Source organism: Columba livia, chromosome 2 (genome assembly GCF_036013475.1).
Source record: "Columba livia isolate bColLiv1 breed racing homer chromosome 2, bColLiv1.pat.W.v2, whole genome shotgun sequence".
Classification (NCBI taxonomy): domain Eukaryota; kingdom Metazoa; phylum Chordata; class Aves; order Columbiformes; family Columbidae; genus Columba; species Columba livia.
Genome location: NC_088603.1, coordinates 148,412,211 through 148,432,356, shown reverse-complemented (window position 1 = coordinate 148,432,356; position 20,146 = coordinate 148,412,211). Strand labels below are relative to the sequence as shown.

The following is a 20,146-nucleotide window of genomic DNA, read 5'->3' as shown; positions in this document are numbered from 1 at the left end:
GCTTAGAGCTGCATCGTAATACTGAGGTAATGATTCAGGTTTATCTACATTATTTTTGTATGTGTAATTATTCTACACGTTCACAGTGCTTCTGATTTTTGTCAGATGTGCGAAATGAGGTGATGCTTCGTAAATGTCAAGAACTGCTGATGCTGAAATGGCTAACTCCATTAACTGCTGTGATGCAAGCATGCATTTTAGTGTAAAACAGACGAATCAAAACTTGTAATAGAACAAATCTAGGTTATGAAGATGGTGTGTCCTGGTGCTGCAACTGACATCCCTCCATAGCACACTTGGGCTGGGAGGGAGGTCGGTGGATCGAATCTCATTTTGTGGCTTTGTGCCGTATTTCCAGCAGTGCTTTTAGTGCCAAATCCTTTGTTTTTTGCTTCAACACTCGGCTGTGCCCTGGAGCCCGGCCCGGCAGTTCAGCTGTCTACACGCGGTTTGTGCGTCCAAGTAGCTCAAGCGCTGCCCTCCCCCCTCGCAGGGCAGCGCCTCCAGAAGGGAGGCTGACGGCACTTGAAGCAAACCCCAGACTGTGAGAACCAAACGGTTATTTTTATGGGCCTGAGCCGCTGTCCGAGCGCTCCAGCGGGAGCGAGAGGAGCCGGTTGCCCACGCAGGCCGCTCATGAGGCGGCCCCACCGCCTTCCCACCGCCCTGCGGCCCCGCCCCGCCACCGCGTGCGCATGCGCAAGTCGCCACGCCCGCGCGCCTGTGCTGGAGGCCCGTCGGGCGCACGCGCACTAGGACGTGACCCGGCCCGTAGTAATGCTTTAGGTTATTTGGGGTGGGGGGGGAATATTTTTTTCTCTTTTTTTTTTTTTTTTTCCCTACGACTGCCTTGACACAGTCCTTATGAAAAGTAAGATTCCAAAAGCCTTTATATCCTTAAAGAAATAAACCCCGTTAAACACGCTGTGACCTTTCAACTGCCAGGGGTCAAAGGTTGCTATCAAAATGGCGGCGGGTGCCGAGGGGCAGAGAGTCGGCGGGGCCCGGCGCCCGCGCTGCTGAGGGGGAGCCTCGCCGGGCCCACAGCCCGCGCCGTGCTGGGCCGCGCTGCCCTCCGTGCCGGCTGGCCCTCGCCCTCTGCCCCGGAACAGAACGAGCCGCGGGAGCCCCCAGCGCCGCCGCCGGCCGGAGCGGCGCCCGCCTCCACAGCGACGATAAGGCCGCGCCGCGGGGGCTGGGCGGCAGCGCCTGCGCTCCCTCTCGTCCCCCGGCACCGCCTCGCTCACCTGTCAGCGGAGGGTGCGGCCCCAGTAGCTGCGACCTGTCGGCTGCACCGGCCCAGCCGCCCCGGCCTTCCTGAGGGGTAGCTCCCTCCGCCGCCCGGCGGTATACGGAGGTTCTGGGGAAAGAAACACGAAGCTCCTCTGAAGCGGTACCGTACCCCAGTGCAGAGAGGGGCTGTGCGCTGCACTCGTGAAAGGTTCTACGGAAATACTGAAGTTTGTTTGTGTTGTAACTATGGTGCTTGTTCGAGCTGAAGATGCCTGACTGTTGGGGGTCAAAGATCCCCTCTGGAGATGAGTGATCAAATGCGACTGGACACAGGGAAAAACCGAAGGACCCATGAAGCGGGGATGACGCTGGTTCCAGTCTGACGGTCAGCACTGTGTGTTCAGTGCCGCTGCTCAGGATGAATAGGAAGAAAGGAGACAAAGGATTTGAGAGCCCAAGACCATATAAATTATAAGTATCATATTTTTTTTTTAATTGCTCTACATTAGATCACATTTGAAACAGGCCACAGGCTGATTGGTAATTATTTAACTGAGGAGGTTGTAACTATTACTTATGGTGTAGCTTTCACTCAGAAAATGCATGTTGTAGGTGTATGTTTTATTGTGTAAATGGACTTACTCATGGATAGTGAGTCTGTCAACCACGCAGTCTCATAAAGACACTGACATGTGCTCTTCAGACGTGGTAAATCTCTTCACTTAATTTCTGCATGATAGACCATGCTACCATGTTTCATTCTTACTGCTGTGTCAAACCCTATTGATGCAGGTACTTTTTTATATATTAAAAAAAATGCTTGCATTAGCAGCAAGCAGCTTTGTTAAGCAAATTGTCATTTTTACACATGAATTATTTTGATTGTAAGCAAGCTGTAAACCAGTTGGTTGTGGATTTTAGTGGATCTTTATGTATTTCTGCTTATACCTCAATTTCTTTATAAATCTGTAAGACAAATGTGTTTCTAAATAGAATCACCCATGTTATCTTATATGTTTTAATGTGTAGGTAAAGTTTGAATCCATCACTGGATATTAGATGTTACCATTCTTCTGTAGGAATTTTTATTGAGCTTGCTAAACTGAAGGAAAGTCACTTTTTAATGCACAGGGTACATGAGTATGTATGTATAATGTGTGATGTGGCATAAAAGGTGAATTACTATAAGGTTGTATCTGGAGCTGTGAATAGAACTACTGTGAACTATGGTAAAGATGCCACTTACTACAGAAAAATATAGAAATAACTTCTAAAATGTTAAAACTTTGAATTATTATTTTATCTTGCATTTTGTAAATCAGAATTTCAATTACTAGGAGTTCTAATATGTCATTCAAAATTTAAATCATTGCATTGGCTTGTTTAAAATACCTGTCTTGATTGATATATAACCATTATTTAAAATAAAAATTCTTATGACATACTAATTGTAAAAGCACATACCATATGTTTTTTCATGTATAGTAACAGCTTACATAAATGATACATGAGAGTCAGCTCGCCAGGTAAATCTTCCACAGGTCTCTAATGGAAAATATTGCAGCTGTACCCTGCCTCTAATACTGCTAAACTGTTAGAAAGTGATTCTGTCCCATTAGTAATATAGTATTTTTACCTACTGTTACATGATGTTCAAAAGTGATGTTTTCTTCCTATATTACTGGTAGTATTCATACTGGTATGATGCTATACTTTGATTTTATTGAAACTTTTATGACATTGTATGCAACTTCTATTAATTATATGTTTTGGACCATGTAAGAAATTTAGACCATCATGAATTCTTCTTATATAAGTATATGCTACATGCAATATTTATCTATATGTACATACATCTTTTGTGAGCTCTCTTTTTTTTGAAATTGGGTTAAAATATTATTTTAAATGCTGGCATTTGTGCAAAACCTTACTTATTTTATTTATTTTTTTTCCAGCACAACTCACCAGGTAGTTTGTATCAACAACATAAATTTTCAGAGAAAGTCAGTTGTAGTAAGTACTTTTTAATAAAATGTGGAATTAGAAATTAAAAGTCTGGGATTTCTTCATGCTTTTAGAGGGAATAACTGCACACACAAGCTAATTATGTTCTTCAGCTTCTTTGTGTTTTATACTTTCTAATCTGATGCATCTCATAAGTCTGTCATTCCTTGAGATGCATCAAATAAAATATCTTCTAACTGTGAACACTAATCTCTCTAAGGAAAAGCTTTCTAAAAGAAGGTCACTGTATTGTAAATAATATTACAAAGCAATCTGCAAGTCAAAATGGACATTCAACACAGTGTTAGCTGGTGGTGGGGATGGAGTTACAGCGTTTTCAAGCTTATATGTGAGTTCACTGGGGCTTTGAAGAGACTTTCATGATTTCAGACCTGAACTCATTGAGGCTTTTTGTGCATTTACATATCTGCCAGAGTGGATTCTGCTTTGGTTTTGAAACTCATTGTCTCAAGCTCAGATACCAAAATGTAAAACATAGTAATGAAAAACATTGTGATGCTAGTAGCTTAAAATCTAGTCAGTAGAGGCAGATCATTTCCAGTAAAACAAACATGATTGTCAGTTATTTTGAAGTTTTTTTGTTTTGTTCTGTTCCACAGCTCGGAAAATTCACTTGTTAAGTGGTATAAAAGAAAATGTGTTGTAGACATCAAAAAGAGCAAACCCATTTCCATTTTAAATGAAAAATTATATTTTTTTACCTACGTTTTTCCTGTGAAATGCATTCATAAGAATTTTTAAATCTGTATTTCGTGAGTTGGTAAAGATTTTATAGGTGGTTTTGATTTGTTTTTTTCATAGGGATATGTGGAACTGACAATATTTCCCACAGTTGCAAACCTGAATAGAATCAAACTGAACAGTAAACAATGCCGGATTTACAGAGTGAGAGTCAACGATTTAGAAGCAGCTTTCATCTATAACGATCCAACGCTGGAGGTTTGTCACCATGAGTCCAAGCAGTAAGTGATGTTTTAAGACTGCAGATGCAGTGTCTTCTGTGGCTGTTAAGCATGACCTATTTACTGTACTGGCAAGTTTTACCTGTTGATTTCCTAATGGTGACATAAGTTTCAGACAGAAACAGTTCTTGCATGGTGACTGTATTTGGGAAAGTATTTTGGCAATAAGTTTGACTCTTGTGCTATTCATCTTTATAATTTCTTTTACTAACACTTCTTTGTACTGTTTTGTAAAAGTATCAGAAGCTTTTTTGGAAGTACTTAATGGGGAAAAAAGTGGTGGATGCCAGTAGTGTTCTCATTGCTTTAGGGAACTGTCCTTCTCCTGTGTTTTTTTACCTGGTAAGCAAATACATTTGGTAAAATGTTTCCTCTTTGATGGACTTTGGGTTTATCTATGCCCAACTTTTACACTCATTTATTGTAAAAAAATTTGGTTATGTTATTGCGGCAGTGGTGTTTTGTTTATATTCTTGTAGAGCACACTTTGCAGTGCTACAAATACATTCATATGAGAGTTCCACTTGAGAAGATTGACTTCAGTTTTGGGTTTTGTTGAATTTATTTTGAGCTTTCTCTTTTGTTTGTTTTTTACTCCAGCACAGTTAGTCAAATCAGTTTGGTTGCATCAGTATAATATTATTTAGACCAAAACTATTACGTTCTGATAATTTGTCTGGCAAAAATTGTCCCAATTTTTATGATGTGTAATGTCAGATTAGATGATCATTTTTGTTACTTTCTATTTTTAAACCTAAGAATGTTCATATGATATCAAAGTTCTTAGGAATATTTCCCATTTTCCTAATAAGATTGTTTTTCATTTTATTATGTCCAGCCTTACATATAATTAGTGTATTACTTTGAAACAAATAATAGGATTAAGAGAAATCATGTAACTGTATCAGGTTAACTATTGGACTACTAAATTAAGATGTTTATTGTTGTCCTTCAGTGATTTGATGTGTCCCCTTGGACAATGATTGCTCTGAGAGATTTGCTAGCTGAAAAGATGGAGAGGGCTCAGTGATTCTCAAATGATGTAGTGAGATCTGTAAGAGGTCGTCTACCTTAATGTGCCTTAATGACTAGAGCCTTTGAGATGTTTCCTAGACCATCTCAGCATTTGGGTTAAACCTGACTTGATTTCTCTGACTTTTGTCTGAAAATTAGAGTATTAGAGAAAACGTCTGTTATTCAGTTACTGAGATTCAAGTGCTACTTTTTATCCTATGTTACACATCCTTGCATTTGAACTGTTTGTGTATGACAGACACTATATTTCTTTATTCATCACTTATGTAAGAGTTTCAATAATTCAGTTTGCAAATACAATGTTCATTTATATAGGACACTGAATTGGACATCAGAGTTTGGAATTTTTGTTTGAGTTCTGATACTGAATCACTTGAGTCTATTAATTCTGCAATTCCTGTCTCGTTTGTGACTTGATATTTTTGTTGTTGCTGCTATTGCTTGGCAAGTCAAACATTCAGAATTCTCATCAGTGGGATTCTAATTGTTCTGAAGAGCTTCCAATCTCAGCTGCTTTCTCTGATTCTGTACTTACTGAATTCTGAATCATTTACAGAAGATGCGACAAAGGAGCAGCATTTAGAATTATCAGAGCGATCATTCCATTATGTTAAGAAAGGGGTCAGGAGAGACAACTCTGTCCTTTTGTGGAGAAAGTGAGTTTCTTTGTGCAGTGCCTAGTGCTGTAGTGGAACATCATCCTTTTTTCTTATTATCCAGTTTAAGATCAGTGAATGAAATTTGAGAACAGTGCATTTAAAGTCAAGTACTGGCTCATGCTGGACTAAAGTGGCCTGTGATTTTCACTGCTTCAGGTTTTCACATTGCTATTGAACTTTAATACAAAGTCTCTGTATTTCATAACTCCTGTGTTATTCATAGTTATGAAAGACAGAGGTCACCAAATATTCATAATGAAAAACTAGTATGCCTCTTTATCTCAAAGGCTTCCTGGGTTACAAAGTATTGCATGCAATGTGTATTTCTTCCATTGAAATACCCGATGACAACTGAGTATTGAGCTTGATTGTAGCTGAGTTTTGATTAAATATGGCACCTATGCTCTTAAGGCAGGATTACAAACAGAAGTGCTAGATATCTAAAAACTCCAGAATTAGTACCTCAACAAAAAAAGAGAAAAATCAGTGGCTTTGCTCTGCCCTTCTTTACGAAGAACTGCTTCTAGAAACAGCAGGCATTTGTAGGAGTCTTTATATCTAATAGTCCTTGCTCTGCTGGTCATCTTGTCCAAGTTCTCTTTTGTGATGGCAAGTTTAGTGATTAAATCCTTTGTACTCTTGAAACTGGACTAGGTATATCAGTTATTTTGAACAGGACACAGATTAGTTGTCAGGTTTCATTTCTGGTGTTACAGGGGTAGTTCCCTTTTGCACGATTTTCTTTGGTAGTCCATTGAACTAGTAAATGTGAAATGAAGATTGTTCTTGGCAACCTGTTTATTTAAAATAATTGGGTTTATATCTTTAGTCTTGCCTGGAATATGAAACAAATAAAGAAATAGTTCAAGTTTTATGGTTGTACATGCAAATACTTTCTTGCTTTTGATGATACTTTTGGCTTCCTTAAATGTAGGTTTCTAAAAGAATATGTAAAGTATGTAGAAAAAGTTGTTTATTTAATGGACTCTTTATTTAATTAATGGACTCTTTCATACCTTTTTTATCAGAGGTAAAATATTGTAAAGACTTATTACTCCTTTAACAACAGAATTCAATTAAAAATGGAAAATTCTGTGTTTAAAGCCACTTTAATTATGTGTGACTTGAGAGTTTGTTCACTGATATGAGTTGAAGGTCAGGTGATGTAGTTAATTGTTTCTTGTTTATGTTGTGCAAATTTTGACATGCAAGGAAGCATAGTTAAAAGAGGTTTGAGAAAGTAAAGATTAAACAGTTTTATCTGTGAAATACAAGCAGTGCCAGCTGAAATTGTTTCTGTCTGACCATGATGTTCTCTGCAAGTTCTTGGTTGAGATCTTCTGCCAGATCAGATCTTGGTATTCTGAATTTGAACATTCAACTTCTCTTTAGTTCAGGTAGTATTTTCAGGTTTTATCATCTGGTGATGGCAAAAATCACTGATTTGTGGTCTCTCTTGTTTCACATTTTCACTTTTGCAGAAGCTGAAATAATTGTTTTTCATCTTGTGTATTGTCACTTCTGCTGAATGACAAAAACCCCTCACTAAAATGTAATTAAATATCAGTATATTTTGTAGGAAATGTTAGAAACCTTTAGGTCATGGATTAAATATATTTTCAGCTTTTATGCCAGTTTGTCCGTTGGTCCCAAACCATAATTTCAGGTAACAACTAAAAGAATTTTAAAAGTTTTATCTACAAATAAAGTCGATCTTCCATGTTATAATTTCCTCTTGAGGCTTCAGGACATTATAACTTTTTTTATATTGAAATAGGGGGATGAACTTATGTAATGCAGTCACTATCTCCCCGACTGAGCAAGCACCTGTAACGTATATCAGTGCTGTAAGGTATAAAACAATTCACGTAGTTTTACTATGTGTACACAAGGTGGCAGAGAATCCTATTGTCCTCATACTTTTAAGGAAGGAATTGAAATCTTGCAAAGACTCAAAATAGTGTTGGAGAATTTCTGTCTGGGTCTTCTCTTAGGGCTGTTGTTGAGTGTTAGAGCCTCCTCTGTCCTCCCCATCTTTTGCTCATAAATTGTTGCTTTCTCGATTCTGTCAACATAAGGGAAGTGGGATTTATTTTTTTGGGGCTATAGTATGCAGAAATCCACAGCATGTGTTCTGACTACTGAGACAAGTGCTTGTATCTCAGCCCCTTTTATGTTAAAGCGGACAAAGGAGAATTGTTTTCTTAGTCCTATGAGTAAGACTGTAAGCTGTCAAATAGCCACGGCAAAAGTTTAGAGTTTTGTTGCAGTGGTTTGATCTGTGATAAGTGAAGTTTGTGATGGTTATGCTGTTGCCTGGTTATGTGCTTCACATGTTTGTGTGATAACCGTGGTGCAGGGTTGAGGAGCTATTGCATTTTATTGTTATTTCTGTGTAAAGGAAGATAACATTTTTGTGTTTTTGTATAGCTAGCTAATGTGCACATAGTGCTCTCCTGTGCACAGGTACTCTATTCACTGTAATTTTAGCCTTCAGCAGTATATACTTGTTCATTCACTAGTTCAGCTTTTCCCTTTTTCTCCTTTTTATTTTTCCTCATGACAAGCAGCAGTAAGCTGTGAGAGAGGGCACTGTGGTAATTCAGGACATGTCCTGCAGTGTTCTGTTTTCTGAGAAGTCAGTGGTCAAGCCTTTCCCCTACGCACAAACCAGAAAAAATACCAATGGACTGAGCATGTGTTATTTTGCTGCAATAAATAACCTTCTTCTGCACTGGTACGATGCTTATCTAGTTGTAATTTCATAATAGACTTTATTAGGAATAAACAGAGGTATAAAGAACTTTTGAAGAAAGAGATGCGAAAGCCCTTAACCTTGGGAAAAAATGAAAATCAGTTTTTTCAGTGTGCCAAGGATTCAGATTGTTGCCTTATTAATAAATTGCCTGTAAGTGTACATATTATATATCTATAAAATACGCTATATAGAATATATGCTATATATATTGGGGTTGGACTCCATGTGCAAGTTGTCGCTGGGAAGCAAAGTAGAATAGTAAAACAATTACAGGTAATGAGTAATGAATTACATGTAGATCAATGAACTTATTTTGCCAAGTTGATGTTAAATACTGTAGGAAGAAAGTAGTTTATATGTTTGGACTGTGTAACAGTTAGGTAGCACCACTGCAGTTAGTAGTGGGAGATGGTGTGGAAGGCTGACGTGGAGGTGTTTGGAATCAATGAGTAGCTTTAAGAAGTAAGTCTCTACAGGATTGCTTGTTTCTAGTGAGTCGAAAAGCATGCACTTGGGCTGTAATGAAGTGTTTTGCATGAATTCTGATAATAAGATGTCTCTCTACCAGCAAAAAACATGAGTTCATATTACTTTTTCATTGTCAATCTACACTTAGCGTTAGAAAAAATTATCTTTGTTCCCTGTGCTGTAAATTTTGGCATGTGTTCTGTTTTTGTTAAAATGGCCGTATTGTTTATTGAGAATAGTTCAACCTATGAAAAAATTAAGCTGTGGTACTAAGCCTTTAATGGATTCCTTTTACAATGAATCACCCATTTGAATTGGAACATTTCACAAAAATAGAAATATCAGAATAGATTGTTTTCCATAAAATGTTAAGCCCTGTGGAGTCTACCTTCCTTTCCATAAAATCATAACCTTTTCCTGTCTATGAAGCCATTGATGTTTAAAATGGAACCATAAGCTCATCACAATCCTTAAACCTGGAAAAAATTCTCACTGATGTGTTAGAAAGGGATCCCCCATCAGTAATTGTGAATTTTCAGAATGGGTTTAGATTAAAATGAAAAAACTCTGATACTTTACAGTGTAACAGAAAGTTACTGTTGTTTTCTGCTGCTAGTTTCTGTAATTACTAAGGTAGTTTTTAGTTAGCCAGTGGTTTTTGTTTTTAAAGAGAGTTTTTGCAATGGTATTTGCTTGCCTTCTGAGGATGCCATTTGAAGAAAACTTAAAGCAACATTGGTTGGGGTGGTTATGATCCACTGACAGTCTCCCATGCCTCAGCAGTAGTGCTTCTTTCAGCCCTCAGTTTGTCAGATCAGGGAGCTAAACCAAGTCAGAGCTGCCTTCAGGAAAATACTTTATTTCGCACTTTCAGCAATATCACCACAGGGACGGATGAACAGTGGTCACCTTAATGAGCGAGGGAGCAGGAATGTGTGGCTGAGATGAGGAGGCAGCACATCAGCTGGAATTTAAGTTGGTTTGAATTGTTCTGGAACCATACCCCAAGTCACAGTGTATTCCTTGTGCTTTTAAAACGTGTTGGCATTATATCCTATCTTTAGGTACACTTCAGCTATGGAAAAGGAAAAAATGAATATGTATTAAAACATGGAATTTGGGTGTTTCTATGCTTGTATTCTCCCATTTACTGTTCACATCCTATTTTCAGAAGCTTCCAAGCAAAGTAGACGAATTTACTGCTCCCAACATTCTCAGTCTTGGTATTGGTGCCAGGGAATTTGTGCGCTATTATTGCCAAAGATCAAGAATTACATGAAAATATGTTCTCAATGTATTTCAGTATTTTAGCAAAGTTTTTTATATGTGGAAGGCTAGGAACATAAGCAGGGTGTTTGACATACCAAGACTTACAGGATGATCCTGGCATGGTTAATTACCCTCCATTCTTCCACACAAGGCACTGTAATTTGTGTTGAATGCTATTTTCTCTGTGGGTGGTGAATAGAGAATGGTTAGATGAAAGTAAAGTCCTGAAATGAGATCATGTCTGCTTTGTGTGGACTTGGGATTCCACAGAAGAGTGGTGTCCACAGCCAAAAGTGATTTTACCCTGTTGTGGTGTAGATAACTCTGTACTTGATTGCGGCTCTGCTCTTGCAGTCATTGGATTCATCAGTGGTACACACCTAAATGCTCCAAATTCTGGAAAAAAGGTGATTGGTAGTTCAAACACTTTCTCTTCAGGTACAGAATTGCGCAAGCTGTTGAAGAACTCGGTGCACTACAAGATTAGAACTCTGTTTTGCAGAGTTTAAAAATACATCTTGAAAAAGTATAAAAGCTGTAGTGTAAAGCTGCAAAACCAAGGTTATTTTTGAACTTGACTGGTCATTCCTCCAGCATCTGAACATAATCACATTAAATATTAAGAAGATAACATTCTGCTCATAGTTGTTGTAACAGCAGACACTTGCATGTTCCTGCACATTTCAGTAACAAAGAGCTAATCTAAGCCATAACTGAAGTAATGACATTACTTTGGAATGAAATGTGCAGCCAATTAGCAGGTAATATATAGTAGCTCAAACAGCTCAGATCTGGTTAGAAAAATTTAGGTCTGCATTCTAAATAAAAAAATGATGGTATTATTTTAATAAAATGTTTCTAGGAACTAAAAAGTATAATATGTATTTCTGTGTTTTAGTATATTAAAGCCAAAACTCTAGCATCTACTATTTTATGTGATATTTAAAAGAGCATAAAATACAACTGTTCCTATCTATCAAGCTAAGAGGGGGACAGATACCCTCACCAAGCCAAAATCTTACTACATTTGGAAAAGGAACATTAAAGCAAAACTGCAATATACAAGAAGAGAGATCTTCAAGACAGATATTTAGAATAAACATACAAACTTAATCCAAAATTTTCCAAAACAATAATTTTAATTGATCTTCCAGTAAGCATAAATATTACTCTGAGAAGTAAAGAGCACTGAGCATTTCTCATTTAAATTACTGAGGATTATTGCTGCTTGAGTCTTTTTGATCACGGATCATTTCTGTAGGAGCCTATGTTTAAGTTCTGTTTTTTTGCAATCTAATCTTTACTGCTCCTTTTCACTCCCTTAAAACCACAACAAAATACTTGGTTGAACATGCACTGTGAAATTCAGTATAGAAATCCTATAATTTCAGAAGTTGTCTTTTGTAGTTCAGCATGTACCTTAAGAATTAACTGGATATTTCTGACAGGAGGAATCTCAACTATTTTTCCAATGCCTATGCTGCTGCAGTCAGTGCCGTGGACCCAGATGCTGGAAATGGAGAACTCTGCATTAAGGTCCCCTCGGAGTTGTGGAAACATGTTGATGGTAAAGAGACCATACTGAAAGCTTCATTTAGGATGACATAGAGTTGTTAGCTCTGAGTTTGCACAGGAAGAAAGTAGCTTTAAATACATAGAAATAGTACTATATTATGATGTAGTGGTTACTGTTTCCTTTTTCCTCACCTATATCTTTCCAGCTGAAGTCTGAAAAACACCTTCACACTTCTTGGTAATATGGAGAAATGGTTGTGAAGTTTCTCAACACCCTTTACAAGCAAAATCTTGGGTGGTCATAAGCATAGGATGTGGGTGTAATGGAGTATGTTGGGTGCTAAATTATAGCTGTTTGAAGCTGTTTATGGTATACATGAACCAACAAAATAATTTACAAGGATATGCCTATATATGTATTGTTTGAAAAGCTGTATTAATTTTTTCCCATCTCATTTTGAAGAATGGTTGTTTCAAAATTGATTTGATAGTGAAAAGTAGACTACTTTATAAACTGGTAGACTAAATCCTGGAATGAGTGACTTTTTGAATAAAATACCCTCCAACATTGTTTATTTTCTTATGTGGATTTTATTAGTTTCTTGTATTGGTTTTCTTACATGGCTTTGTCAGTAATACCCATGAAAGAAAAAACAGCTGTATCATGAAGCCGGCTCACACAGTGTTGTCAGATACACCTTCATGGGAAAGACTTTGTTTATTTTAATATTTGTTTAAGTTCCTGTTGTGTTACTTGCAAGCCTAGAAGGGAAAATATTCAAACAGGTGTAATTTTATTTTCCAAGTTTGATTACTAACATATGGTGAAACTTGTTGGGTGAATTTCACCATGTGCTTCATTTTTTTTTTTTCTCCTACCAGCCTATTCACAGGTGAGATTTCTGTGAAGCCAAACCAAAGCAAAGACATTTTAGTAGCAGGAAAAGCTTTAACTATAGTAAGAGATTTTAGGAAACTGCAAATGACAATAACACGTCTTTTAAGAATGTGCCTGTTACATGCAGTTTTTGTAGGAAATTATTTCAGCAAGGTACAAAGGAAATCATGCTTAGGGTGAAATCAGTGTATAAAGATTCTTTGCTATTGGGGAGTTGGAAGATGAAATGTAACTGCAGTTGCAGTTTTTATTAATTATGACAGGATATGAACTTACAATAATCTTTAAGTTAAGCTTAAGAGGTCTCAGTTTTGTAAGCTGTTGAGCTGTGCTTTGTAAGTGGACGTGGACACCCATGAGAATGAAGTAAACACATAACCTTGAAAGACCAAGAGTCCAAAACTTAATGATTCTTCTGAAATAACGTTCATATAAGTTATATGTATTTACTCTAATTTTGGTCTTGGTGCTGCAGAGCTAAAAGTCCTGAAGGTGCATATAAACTTTTCTCTGGACCAGCCAAAAGGAGGCCTTCATTTCGTGGTACCCAACATGGAGGGCAGCATGGCAGAAAGAGGGGCTCATGTCTTTTCATGTGGTTATCAAAATTCTACAAGGTAAGAAAATTATCTTTATCCTGTTTAATATCAGAGTGTAGGAAATACATATAATTTCTTTGAATTCTTGCAAGTTTGAAGACTTCTTAAACTTCAGTTGTACTTGTAAGAAGCTTACCAATGTGAAGTAGCATAATGATTAGTGTTTAGGATTTCTAGTCTTTATAGCTCACTGGTAGGTAATGGCAAAGAAACTTGTAGTGCTTTATAAAATTAAACGTATAGTAGGAGTCAGTAAGTCAAGTAGGAGTCAGTAGGGGAAAGGGACCTGGGGGTCCTGGTGGACTGCAGGATGACCATGAGCCAGCATTGGGCCCTTGTGGCCAGGAAGGCCAATGGCATCCTGGGGTGTATTAGAAGGGGGGTGGTTAGTAGGTTGAGGGAGGTTCTCCTTCCCCTCTACTCTGCCCTGGTGAGACCACATCTGGAATATTGTGTCCAGTTATGGGCCACTCAGTTCAAGAAGGACAGGGAGAGAGTCCAGCGCAGGGTAACAAAGATGATGAAGGGAGTGGAGCATCTCCCTTAGGAGGAAAGGCTGAGGGAGCTGGGTCTCTTTAGTTTGGAGAAGAGGAGACTGAGGGGTGACCTCATTAGTGTTTATGAATATGTAAAGGGTGAGTGTCACGAGGATGGAGCCAGGCTGTTCTTGTTGACAACCAACGATAGGACAAGGGATAATGGGTTCAAGCTGGAACACAGGAGGTTCCACTTGAATATGAGAAGAAACTTCTTCTCAGTGAGGGTGACAGACACTGGAACAGGCTGCCCAGGGGGGTTGTGGAGTCTCCTTGTCTGGAGACATTCAAAACCCGCCTGGACACCTTCCTGTTTAACCTCATCTAGGTGTTCCTGCTCTAGTAGTGGATTGGACTAGATGATCTTTCAAGGTCCCTTCCAATCCCTAATGTTCTGTGATTCAAAGTATTTAAGAATATAGTTTGGAACTTGAGAGAAAAATCATCTGTGAAAAAGACAGTATAATTGTGATGTATAATTGTGAAGTATAATTGTTAACCATTTTTTCCCCCATCATAACTTCCCTAGATTTTGGTTTCCTTGTGTTGATTCTCATTCTGAGCTGTGTACCTGGAAACTTGAGTATACTGTAGATGCTGCAATGGTGGCTGTTTCAAATGGAGATTTGGTGGAAACTGTATATACCCATGATATGAGAAAGAAGACTTTTCATTACATGCTGACTATTCCAACTGCAGCTTCTAACATCTCCTTGGCAATAGGACCTTTTGAAATCCTTGTTGATCCATACATGCATGAGGTAATAATCTTCATAGAGGCCTCCGCTTTTTTTTTTTGTGAAGAATTAGTGACAATTTTTGTGTTGTGACCAGTATAGATTGGTCAAATATCAGTAATTCTAGATATGACCTCCATTAGTACAGTTATATGATAAAAGTTATCTAATGATGCCTGTACATAAATTTATATCCGAAGTAAAGCCTTTGAATGACCAATAATTCTATTTATGCCTGATTTTTATGGGGCTAATTTAGTTGGAAATGGTAAGAGCATATTTCTCAAAATAGCTTTAAACCCATCGTGTTGCTGGTAGTAGACGAAAATTATTGCTACACAGTTGAGCAGTCTTTTGAAGTAAATTTGACTTTGAGTTTTCATTCTTAACAGATTGTTGCCATAATGTTGAAATCCATCAGTGTATATTTACATCTGTAGTTTCAGATTGGGAAAGGCAGGCAGGTGAAGTTACCAGTTTAGCATAAAGACTGGTCTATATAATCTTCTTTTGAAAGCATGATGGAAAAATACTGGGGAATAGCTATATTTTACTTGATCCAAAGGCAGATATCGGATTTTAGCCCTCAGCAGTGGTATTCTGTTGACTTTTACTGGTGGGACACACTCTCTTCCTGTGTCACTGATGAAGTCAGTACCGTTGGCCGCATCCTAAGTTTGTGGCAAAAACCAGTAATATCAAAGGTTACTTGTAGTTTTAGCTGTAACAAGCCTTCTAAACTGCTTGATTAATTTGAGAATAGCTAATTCTTTACTGCATGAAAGAAAAATAGTGTTTCCAAAAGACATTTGATTGCAAAATCAAAGGAAAATATCATGTGTTTTTAAATGAAAGACGTCACCAGGTAAACATTGTTATTGTTCATTGTCTGCTAAAACCTGTTTTCCTGTTGTTGCTCTCGCAATTAAGATGGGCATCCTGGTGCACTTTTCTGCCATGATATCACAGCTTGAAAATTCTTTTTTCTGATAAATTTACAGCAGCTGTATTTTTGATGTGTTGTAGGTCTTTTTCTGTTATTTAAATCCATAAATATCAATTATATATATTCATCAGCCTTGTACCAAATTTTCCTTTGTTTGTAGGTGACTCACTTTTGCTTACCACAACTTCTCCCATTGCTCAAACATACCACGTCATACCTTCATGAGGTGTTTGAATTCTATGAGGAGATTCTTACCTGCCGCTATCCGTACTCTTGCTTTAAGACTGTTTTTATAGATGAAGCTTATGTTGAAGTAGCTGCTTATGCATCCATGAGTATTTTCAGGTTCGTATCTGAGAAAATTACACATTCTAAATCCACAGACTCAGAAGCTCTAGATCCAAGACTGTTCAGAAATACAGGAAGGTCTTACTATTTCTATAGGCTGAGCTTTGGGCTCTCTAAGTTTGATAAAGGCTGGCTTTCGTTGACATTACAGGCTTTTAACACCATTTCCAATTTCATCTCATATAAAGATGTTGAATTTGTATCTTTAGGAAAAAGTTGGCAATGGTTTTCTTCCTCAATTAGAAACAACATGCATTAAATATTTTAAGATCATATCAAGTGCAGAAGTTTGATTATGTTTTGTTTTTCTTCAGCTAGGACAGGATACCAGGAATCCAAAAGAGTTTCACCAGTTAAAACAAACTACTTTGGCTTTACACAGATAATAGTATATAGATCATAATAGCAGGAGATCTGCCTGGATTAAGGATATTAAAAAAGAGATGTTATTATCTCGTTGGAAAACCAGTGAAGGAATTATTTTATTTGTTTTGGCTTTCAAAGCAAGGTGTCTGTTTTGTTTCTTTGGAGCTGGTGCTCATATTGTGTTATTTTCTTTTTATGGGTGTCCAGCACAAATCTCTTACACAGCGCAATGATTATAGATGAAACTCCACTGACCAGGAGGTGCTTAGCACAGGCCCTGGCCCAGCAGTTCTTTGGATGTTTTATATCCAGAATGTCCTGGTAAGTATTTTACCATTGTACTCTCTAGAAATGGGGGACAATCTAAGAAACTCAAGTTTGCGTGTCACATTTTATTGGAAGAATAAGTAAAACAGTAACTGTAGAAGAAAGGAAAAAAAATCCACCTCAGTAAATAAAAAATAAATGAAAATCCATGGGTACTTTTTTGTTTGAAAGGAGAATGTGAGATATAAAGGTTCCAAAGACTGTAGACATTAAACGTGTCTTCTCTCAGAAATGTTGTAATGTGCTTTGGCACTTGGCAGTTTTAAAAGGGAGACTCTTCTGTATCATCAGTAAATTTCTGTCAGAAGTTTTGGATGAAGAAGTGTAGCCTGCATAGGAAGTACTTGTGGAGCACAGAACTAATAAATTATGCAGAAGTTTAGGGAGAAATGGTGTCAAATGGGCAAATTCATTGGGGTAGTAAGCTGCCTATAACGCCAACTCTCAGAAAATCTCCCCCAACTGGCTCTTGCCATGTTTTTTTTCAATGTTTTAAAATTGATGTTTGTACTAGTTTAACTTCTCTTGTTCTCTTCCTCATTTCTAGCCTAGTTCCATGGTGAAAGCAATTTTTTTTCCTCCCTCATAACAACTCTCTGGTTTTGTGTCTTTATTTTATTTACTTCATCATACCCTGTATGTCATTCTTACACTTAGAATTCTAGTTCGTTATCATTTTGTACTTTTCGTTCATATGTTTGTCTCTTAGAACATGACTCTTGGAATAAGTGTTTAAATGAGTGTCCACCAAATTGTGACACAGGGATTTTGTCTGTTTAACATCCAAATCTTCTGCATTGCATTGAGATGTTTACCAATAAATTAATCATATAGATTAGCAGTTGTTTTAACTGTAGCGTCCATTCCCACTATTTTGTTGTTACTTTTTCAGCTAAGATAGTTTGGTTTTATATTTTAATCTGGGCTTCTTTGGTAAAAGTTCCGTTTTCACTGGCTTTTCAGTTTCATCGGTCCCATTCAGGTGCCAAGTTACATAAATTGGTTTGCAGCTCATCAGACTCCTGTTGACTTAGAGAAGTTATATAACCTGCTGAAATTTGTGGCTATTTTGAGCTATTCAAAAATGCCATCCCTTACAAAATACCTTCTGAAGTGCTATAATGCATGCTTCTTTCTTATTATAGGTCAGATGAATGGGTGCTAAAGGGAATCTCTGGTTATATTTATGGCCTTTGGATGAAAAAAACCTTTGGTGTTAATGAGTATCGCCACTGGATTAAACAGGTAACAACATACCAGTAGTATTTTCTACATCTTTCAGCCATTTTACATGAAAGAAGATGCAATATAAAGCCAGAATATAGTATAGTTTGGCATTGCAATCTAAAGAAATGTTTATTAGTGACAAAACTTAGACCTGAAATATTTTTACTGCTTGCTACAGGGAACAACACCAAACATACTAACCAAAATATGTTTCTGTGGCTGCCTTATGAATAATCATTTTCATTGCCTCTCTGTGCAATCAGTTTTCCTCTTTTTGTTTGGGCTTTTGCACAAAAACAGAAAAAAAAGTCAACAATTATTTTACTTTTTTAACACTTCAAATAGAATACAAGATTCTAAAGGAAATATATTTGGTGAAATTATCATACTGTGATGGCTATCCATATAGCTCAGAAAGGGCTTCAGTGTTAGCATAGATCAATAGTGGTCAGTTATCTTTTAAGTATCATTTAAGTACTAAATGAAGTAATGAAACAGTAAAAAATCCCAGTTGAAGGGAATCCCAGTTTTCTTGGAAACGTAATGTATGCTTATACCAGAGATTTCCAAATGTAATGCTCTGAGACAGGTACTTTCTAGTGATAGCAGCAGTGACTCCTCATTCTTTGCCAGTATCTTTCATTCACAGAAAGATGTATATCTGCTTCCTCAACAGCCACGTTGACTGTTGGGTGGCAGTGAGCCCCTGCACTCACCTTCCTTGCAGTGTGCTTGTTAAATGGGCACAGCACCACACCACTTCAAATTCATGTTCCAGTTCAGAGCTGGCTTCTTGCTGGCTTGGGCATGGGTCGAGTTGAGCTTCTATATCCTGCGGTCTGCTGTGCAGGTATAGCCAGGATTACTGTCCCCTGCAAGGAAATGGTGATCACCTTTGTTTCTTTTGGTCAGAGGCAGCTTATTTATCGAACAATAATACTCTTTACATATATTGTAGTTAAATATCATTGTGGGTTGACCCACAGTCCAGATCCAGAACAAGTATTAACTGCTAATTTCTACTGTTTTATTATTGTTTGCCATGCTGAGGAACATCGTTGCTTTTTAAAATGCTCTTTGTAAACAAGTTTAAATAGGAACTATGGCTTGAACAATGATATTAAAAGCTTTCTTGTTTTCTTTAAATAATTTCTCTACTTTTAAAAATTATGCTTGCTTAAGTCTGTTGTGCTTTTTAGGAGTTAGATCAAATAGTGGCATATGAACTGAAGACTGGTGGAGTTTTACTGCATCCGATATTCGGAGGAGGAAAAGAGAAAGACAAGTATGTTTATTTTAGCAGCAAGTCATTAAAGGGTATGTTTTTATGGGGCCATTAATAGACGCCCTGGGTGTGTTGTGCTGCACAAAGCCAAAGGCTGAAGAACTTCAGCTGCCCAAGGCATGTATTACCAGCCTCATAAAGTACATCTTGAGTATATTGTCTCACTGTTGTTTAATTTTTCTTTCACTTTAAATCTCGAAGAGAATTAAGTACAATGAATGTTTTTAATGCTGTTATGAAACTACATTTTAGTAAGAGAATGAGAGAAAATATGGAGCCAGAATTTTGATGTGGGCTATTTCTGGAGTGGTTGGTAATCTTGAGGCTTTTTACAGTATCATAGTTTTCTTTTTCTTTGCTCTTTTTTCTTTCCGCTCTCAGTTACCACCTTGCAATCTTGTCCTGAGATTCTTAATCATTTGGAAAAAAAAGTATTAGATCAGTCATCTGTGAACCGCTTGGGTTTGTATTTTCCCAATAACTGTAGTTTCAGTATTGCTAGCTTAGGAATTTTCCCCATACCTCTTTTGCAATACTCCCGTACTCTCCACTGAGTAGTGCTAACCACTGGAGGCAGAAAAGTATTACTAGAAGTCAGATCTAGATTTCAATGACAACCTTTTGCTGGGTTTTTGTTTTCTTGGAAAAATCAACCTCACAAAGATTTGCTCTTCGGAAACCCATGAGCAGCGTGTGCAAAACTGTGAGGTTGAACGTGTGCAGGTGGAATGGGTGATTATGTCAATTTCTTAAGTTGTTACTCGAGCAGAAGCCCCTGTATTATGAAAATACAACCAAAATTGTCTGCAGCAGTGGTTCTCTTGTATTTGAACGTGTACAAATCCAGATTTTGTTCATTTAAAATTGAAATTATGGATTTAGAACTGAATTAAGTATGCAAATAACCCATTTAAAATTTGAATAGTGATCTTTTTTTGAGAGATGAAGAAAGT

General features: G+C 37.5%; 1 protein-coding gene across 2 annotated transcripts in view; it reads left to right on the top strand.

Annotated features, from left to right (window-relative positions):
* Nucleotides 1–1,402: 1,402 nt before the first annotated feature.
* The window catches only part of TAF2 (TATA-box binding protein associated factor 2), a 60,306-nt gene continuing 41,562 nt past the window's right edge, over nucleotides 1,403–20,146 (top strand). For both annotated transcript variants that reach the window (XM_065054329.1, XM_065054328.1), the window contains exons 1-10: nucleotides 1,403–1,705; nucleotides 3,193–3,246; nucleotides 4,060–4,220; nucleotides 11,858–11,976; nucleotides 13,298–13,439; nucleotides 14,487–14,718; nucleotides 15,801–15,985; nucleotides 16,562–16,675; nucleotides 17,827–17,926; nucleotides 19,108–19,193. In XM_065054329.1, the coding sequence (XP_064910401.1) occupies nucleotides 1,652–1,705; nucleotides 3,193–3,246; nucleotides 4,060–4,220; nucleotides 11,858–11,976; nucleotides 13,298–13,439; nucleotides 14,487–14,718; nucleotides 15,801–15,985; nucleotides 16,562–16,675; nucleotides 17,827–17,926; nucleotides 19,108–19,193 (1,247 nt within the window). In that variant the 5' untranslated portion in view covers nucleotides 1,403–1,651. The remainder of the gene's footprint in view (nucleotides 1,706–3,192; nucleotides 3,247–4,059; nucleotides 4,221–11,857; nucleotides 11,977–13,297; nucleotides 13,440–14,486; nucleotides 14,719–15,800; nucleotides 15,986–16,561; nucleotides 16,676–17,826; nucleotides 17,927–19,107; nucleotides 19,194–20,146) is intronic.